Raw genomic sequence first — 7,599 nt, 5'->3', positions numbered from 1 at the left:
CAAAACGCGTATTAATATATAAATTTCTTGTACGTCATCCGGAACAACATTTACTGTAACATATGCACTCACTTTGTCTATTATTATTGTAGTCTTGAATCGGCCCAACGAACTCACCCTGCCGAAACCATAACCGACAAATTCTTCCCGCGTAGTGTCGTCGTAATTAATCCTTAATCGATCAGCTTCCGACTTTCGCATTGCAACACACGCAGCACCCATGTCGATATATGCTTGTACTCGTTCGCCATTTACTATGGCGGTTTTGAAATATTTATTTTGACTCACTGTTCCGTCACTCAATTTCAACACCGATCGCTGTTTCCCGTTTACATTGGTCGTCGAAGAGGCTTGCGGCACAGAACTTGACGTCGTATCACTCACGTTTGGTTTATTACGGCATTCATATGATTTATGTCCTGGTTTAGCACACCGAAAACAAGTCACTGTTGGTTTCTTCGCACACTCCTTTGACGTATGACCAGCAACACGACACCGAAAGCAAATCAGTGACGTTTTGTTCGAATTATTCGTTCCCGTTGTACGTGTTTGTTTCACAATTGAATTTTCGTTCGATTTTTGTACATTTTTTTCTTTATCACGTTCGATGTAATCATTTGCCGATATCAAATGTGGTAATAAATCTGCCGGCTTTTTGTAGTTAGATAGTGGGCCCAGGTAGTCTCGGTATCGATCGTTGCCGATCCCGCGAACTATCCATTGTATCTTTTCGTTATCGTCCATGGCGGCCCGATTACACCTAGACAGTTTTTCATAAAAATATTCTATCATATTTTGACCTGTTTTCCTAGTAAAATTTTGAGCGTCCAACTTTATCCGTAAAACGTCTTCATTTGTCGACGGAAAAGTTTCTTTCAATAGTGGTACCCACTGCAACCACGTTCTTCTTCTCTCGGTAGACTGTCTCTCCACAGTCGAGCTACTCCCGCGAGTTTCGTTAATGCGAAATGTTGAATCGCAACATCGTCCCACTCGTATAGAATAGCATATTCTTCCACTTTATCGATCCATTTTTCGATCGTCAGTGCACCATGTACAGGATCAAATTCCGGTACTACCATCGCTATATCTGCCAAATATCGTCGGTGTTGTGTTGTCGTGTCACTATCACTATATCTATTACTCTCAGCCATCACGCGCACGCGATAAGTTCAGCTCTACAGGTAATAAAATATATATATAGTACGAACAACTCGCTCCGCTGAGCCACTCGCCGATAACGAACAGATAACACGTCGTCGGACAGCCCCTGCTAAAATAGCATGGTCTTCGTACACGCAGCACGAAATATAAGTACTATAATTACTGGTGAAAATATTACTTCATTAATATTCACTCGAAAAAAAAAAAATTTCACATTCGCGTATCCTAACGCTTTATATGCATATATATGCAGAAAAAAAAAAAAAGAGAAAAACAAACCGAATCGAGTTTAGCGCACACACACACGACCGACTTACCGCACAATTTCCGTATGAACCCCACACCTGAACTGTAGAACACTATATTTTTGGGTGTTCAGTTGGGAGCAATTATTAAAATAAAAGTAAAGTAAATAAAATAATTCGGGTTTACGGAAAAGAACTTTATTTAAATATTTAATAGTTTACGTGCCTTTAATCGGCGTTCGTCGGTGGCCGCACTATAACAACTGACTATCGGTACGACAAATATCTCCGAACGACGATCGCCTTATCTGACACGATAATTGCCGTGGACTTTCGGCATAGATATGGCGTTACAATAATACTCGTAATATATATATAATATATATACACAAAAAAAAAATTACCACACAATTAAGCCCAAATAAGTATATTTATATGATTATCAACTATCTATAAAAACATTGATAAGATGGCCTCAATTGCCTTTTCTTCCGGGAACGCTGCTCATATATATTTAACATAGCCGTAGCCTATGTTAAATATATCGCACCCCGGCGACTATAATGACACAAGTCAAAAATTTGGCTTTTTGAGATAATAACATCATACAAATTATTTTTTTTCGTTTTATATACTGTTAAAACGACACAACTCTAAACAGGATTTATCTATGTGTGTTCGCCTTGCGCTCCTACTTTTAATATCGCGGTTAGCGCAAACGACTCGCGTAGTGATGGACGGGGGTGGGATCTCCCACGGCGTACAAAAAAAAGGGTTAATAAATATAATATAATAACAAATTACTGAACATTAACTAATATAGGCGCCAGACATATATTGTCAACAATAAACATATATATATATATAATAATAATAATAATTACGCGTGCCCGTACGCGGAAAGACAAATCAATAATAATAATATATAAAGTCAATCAAAAAAGGTTTGATTGCTTATCCAATAAAAATACAATTTTTCTATACAACAATTATTAATATAAAACAAGGTGAAACCTGTGCTGCTGCTTCTCCGTTGAATCCAGGCTGGAACGGCGACAGCCTTTTGAGATGCTGACCGTGATGACACTCAATAACAATAAAATAATTATTTTATAGTCGCTCAAATAAAGCCGGAGTGTAGTGAGCAAGTCTGACCCCAACTATCTCAGAGCTACGACAGTTGCCACTACACTTCACGATATAATAAAAAATTAAACATCAAAGAGCAACACGGGTCAGTTGACCACGAGGTCACCAAATACTAAATACTATACAATATATTATATTATACGGAAACCGCAGGCGAACACACGCCAGGTTCGGCGGCTGGTGAAAAACAAAAAACGGTGATGGCCAGACGAGTGAGAGTCGTGGACATCGGCCGGCAATATAATATGACAAGGAGGGGGATGATTTGTCGTCATCGTCCGATCGCGCGACGTAGAGGCTGGATAGCAGCTTTAATAATATAGAAGCGTCGCCGTGACGTCAATCGCGCTCGAACATCCTCCCCCCTGTGAGCGGTGCCTCACAAAATTGGATAGAACTAGATACTCGAATGGTCCAGCAACACAGATGAAGGGCCAGTTTATATTCGTCGTCGATCTGCAGGGCATTGATGAATGTTATACATTTTTTTTTCCAAGATTATTGTTGATACATGAGTGTACAAAATTACATAATAAATTATAAACATAATACATAAAACAAAGAACGTATGGTTCGTAATAAATAATTATTGTATAAATATTAAATACATAAAAAAAGTAATAAGAATAATACATAATAGCAGTACAAGAAATACATCAATAATATAAAGAATAATAAAATAATACTATGAGAGGGCTCCCCCCGTCCCACTACTCGATTCGTCGGTCACATCATTCATAACGAGCGTGTATTAGGGGATGAAAGGAGGATTGGTGGTAGTTCAGAGCAATGCAACGATGGACACCAGGCCTGGCGGTACAGTGTTCATTCGGTAGGTAGCAATACTAACTTAACCACGGGTCGAACAATTTCCCCAGCTTGAGTCAGAACGCGAGCAACACGAACCCGTCCGTCACTTCCCAGTAATAATTCTATTACACGGCCTAGTCGCCAAGATAATGGGGGACTTTGTTTATCTATAACCCAGACAGCAAAATAATACTAATTCAATACGAAAATAATATTTAAAAAAAAAATGTCAATATTCCACTAACGTTTCATCATAGTTACCAAAAAGTTAATTAATTAAATCAATTAAATGTTTATATAATGTTCTGTTATGGTTTTTTGGCCACAAAATTGATATTACAATAAAATTGAAATAATAATGTTACTGAAACATTAGTGCTATAATTATATAACATTATTTTAAAGAACGAAATAACCAGAGAATATTTTTATAAAATTTCATTTATTTTACTTTTATAATGTTATTAAAAAAACTTTTATTGAATATAAACTAATATTTTAATTCAGATGAATTTTATATATATATATATATATAATACAGCCATATTGTATTATAAACAATTCATAATATAAATACTTAATAATGGTATAATGTCTACTTCTTGTCTTCTAAGTATTATAAAGTATTGCATTTAAAAAAAGTACATGGAAATTAAAATTAGAAATAAGACCTAAAATTTTTTAATAATTTTATTCAGCTGTATTTGATTTCTCTTCAACTTTTTTCAATCTGAAAGGAGCATGGGAAAGCCAAGTACCTAAAGGTATTTCAATTTCTTTTTCTGTTGCATGTTTGTACTTCAGATGTGTTCTTAATGCATCTGGAAAATAACAACATAATATAATAATCATTATAATATATGTATCATTATTCAAATATTAACATTTTTAAATTTATTTTACAAGATAAATAATTTGTATAGCTCCTGAAAATTGTATTTGAAAGCAAATTAGATATATCATATATATAGGTATGCAAACATTCTTTCTTAGATTAAATACTATACATTTTGTCAGAACTTTTTATTTATTAACACTTGATGGTTGGATACAGTATAAATAAAAAACATTAACATAAAATTTATAATAATATTTAAACTTTTTTCTTTAAATTCTAAGGAAAAATGTTTGTAAATATACATGTTTTTATAGATGAACTTTGAGTAATGATAGTCTCATACAATTTTTTACACTATTCTAGATGGAATTATAATAACTAGGTAGATTAAAATTTGTAGCATTTATTGTTGTAAGTCCTAGCATCCTCATCAGTGTGATACAAACATATATTCTAGTTACATTTTTTAACAATATAATAGTATATACTAGTATTTAATGTAATTCTCACCTATAATTAAACGACAGCATGACAAACATGAAAATGATTTTTTCTTCTTGAAGCCAAACAATGAATAATTTGTAAGAAATTTATCATCAAACATACGGCTCATAATTCTTCTAACACTATTACCTAGATCTTTGTTACCGATTAATAATGAAATCTTGCGAATCTAAAATTAATAAAAATTAATAATTTTTATACAATTTTATGTAGGTAATTAAAATATATATATAAAGGACATGAGTAGAGATAAAACTTCAATAAATATTATCATTATTAATAATCTTAAATATATAAGTTATAATAGCAAACAAATATTTTCATTAGTAAAATGTTGAATTAATTGTTTGAATTATTTATATTAAAAAAGAAAAAAAGGGTTTGATTATTATTGTATTAATTTTTTTTAAGCTTATTGAATGCAGATAATTTTAACATCAACTTATATAAAACACAACTTAAAAAATAACAATGATAATATAAATAAGTACAGACTAATATTTGAATCTGAAAATATAATATTGCTACTCAAAATGAACTAATATAATTGTCACAAATACAATAATGAATAAATTGAAATTCATTGAAATGACTATTATTGTACAAATGAAGTTAAGGGACTTTTAAAACATAAAATACGTTTTAATTAATTTAGTTACCATAGAGGTTCTAAAACTACTGTCTTTCATTTGTTCTTCTAATATTTTTAATCCGTGTTCATCTGTGATTGGAAACATTTCCATGCCAACATCGTCATTTTGTACTGGAATAAAAGATGATTTCTCTTTCATCAGTTTTTCAACATTCTCATTAGTGGTTTGACACAAATACATCATAGCTTGTAATTCGTGTTTCATATATGCATGAGAAGTTAACATCACACTTTTAAAATCTAAAATTAAGTTTTTACAAATCAGGTAGGTAATTATCGCATCATATTATAGTAGTTATAATATTATACCTAATCAATGAGCTTTAATAACTATAAGTGATTTTCAAAATAATACCTTTTATAGCAATTAAGATATCTTCATTTGTCGAGTTTTCTTTATTATCATGACCTGGGAAATTAAATTATTATTATATATAGGTAATATATTAATGTTGCACTATACTACTATAACACATTCACATATTTAAACATATAAGGTACCTGTAATTTTTCTAGAATAATTGTCCTCATAAAACAGTTTTCTTTTGACGGAAATATTTGTACTTGATTTGTTGTTAGTTGATGAAGTATAGACTTTGGGCTCAATATCTTCTGATAATGCGGTAGCAGATATTGATTGACTAACTTTGCCAATGTCAGTTGGCGTAACTTTCCAATTTCCAACTGGAGAATATAATATGTCTGGAGTACTTAAAGCTGATTTTGGTGTATTTTGAATATTATTATCAGTTACATCTAAAACATTTGAATTTTTGTATAGATAGGTAAAAGATAATAATAAAGTAATTAATCGTAGGGGAAAATTTGTTTTTTGTTTTTATAGTATGTGAAAATATGTTACTATATAATAGTTAGTGTCTTTAGGTATCCTTATAAAATTAAACTATACCTTTATCATTTTCAAAATGAGATTTTTTAGTAACTTCCCAAGGTGTATTATTATCAGAGTCATCACTTGTATTTGATCCTTTAATAACATGAGTTCCGTCTAATGAAACAAAAATCATATTCTTTATTAATTATAAGTAAAATTATTTAATTAGATTTGAAAATTAAAAAAAAATTATCATAAAACCTTTAGATACATAGCGAGGTGGACACATATTACTAATATTTGTTTTGAAATGATTGTGATTGTTTTTTTTTAATTTGTTGGTATTCGGTGAAAAACCATCATTATAGCGTTTTAATGTTTTCTGTCTCTTATTATCACAATTATTATCTTAAGCACTGGATAAATCTGATTTGAGAACCGCTTTTGGTAACTTTAATCGAGCTTCAGCTAACAAACCTGAAAGTTTTTACATATTATATTAAATAAACAATTAATAAGTATGGGTAGACATATACAAGTAAGGTAGATTGCTCACTGTATGTTTTATTCCCGAGTTGTCTCGCATTATAGAAATTAAAGTCAATTTTATTTGGTTTTATCCTTTTTTCAACAATTTTTTTAGCTTGTTTAGCTTTGGGCCAAGCATAAGTACCTTTATTCAACCAAGAATGTGGTACTACCTCTACACTATTATCTTCACTAAATACAACTATTATCCAACCACATTGAGTGTCCATCTGAAAATAATAAATTCAATATCTCTCATTGTTCCCTAATGTTTTCATACACATGCATGATATTAATTATTACCTTATGATTTTTTTTTTTTTACAACAGCTATCATTTAATTTATCTAATTTAACTAATAATTCTTATTTTAAAATTATGTGAACTATATTTATATTTATATTAATTATATACATTATATACATGTTATAGTACATATAGTACCAATTGTAATAATAACTGTAAAGATATTTATGAATGAATAATAGGCATAGCTATATTCTTGTTGTTATGGTTTAATACCATCATTTTTTTTTTTTAAATCTGACATGGGCCAAGATTTTATTAGTGATGAAAGATTTTGAACTTCAAATATTTCTAATATTGCAGAGTCCATAGGTTCTTCATAAAACGGTTTTATAATTCTGAATCTACATCCTATAAGTAAAATATCATCACCTCTTTGACAAAAGTTTAAGCATTTTACAACTTCCTTATTCTTTGTAAGGATAAAACTATCTCTTCCCGGTTTAATTTTAATTTTTAAACTTTTATATAATAATGTATAATACTGTGAACCTGCAGTAACATTCTTAACTAATGGTCCATTGGCATGCATATGTTTTAATTCAGGTTTCTGTATAAATTGTTGATT

General features: G+C 30.7%; 1 protein-coding gene across 1 annotated transcript; it reads right to left on the bottom strand.

Annotated features, from left to right (window-relative positions):
* Positions 1–3,967: 3,967 nt before the first annotated feature.
* On the bottom strand, positions 3,968–7,045 carry LOC149060067 (uncharacterized). The gene is made up of 8 exons (XM_089217094.1): positions 6,754–7,045; positions 6,459–6,674; positions 6,273–6,371; positions 5,864–6,118; positions 5,718–5,771; positions 5,370–5,602; positions 4,717–4,879; positions 3,968–4,189 (listed from the first exon to the last, which is right to left on the bottom strand). The coding sequence occupies exons 2-8, from the start codon at positions 6,484–6,486 to the stop codon at positions 4,059–4,061; spliced, it is 963 nt and encodes a 320-aa protein (XP_089073220.1). The 5' UTR covers positions 6,487–6,674; positions 6,754–7,045; the 3' UTR covers positions 3,968–4,058.
* Between the last annotated feature and the right edge of the window lie 554 nt (positions 7,046–7,599).

Source organism: Diuraphis noxia, unplaced genomic scaffold (assembly GCF_037042655.1).
Source record: "Diuraphis noxia isolate RWA-SAM2 unplaced genomic scaffold, SU_Dnox_SAM2 contig0001, whole genome shotgun sequence".
Classification (NCBI taxonomy): domain Eukaryota; kingdom Metazoa; phylum Arthropoda; class Insecta; order Hemiptera; family Aphididae; genus Diuraphis; species Diuraphis noxia.
The sequence above is the reverse complement of the archived record's forward strand: the minus strand, read 5'-3'. Positions and strand labels throughout refer to the sequence as shown.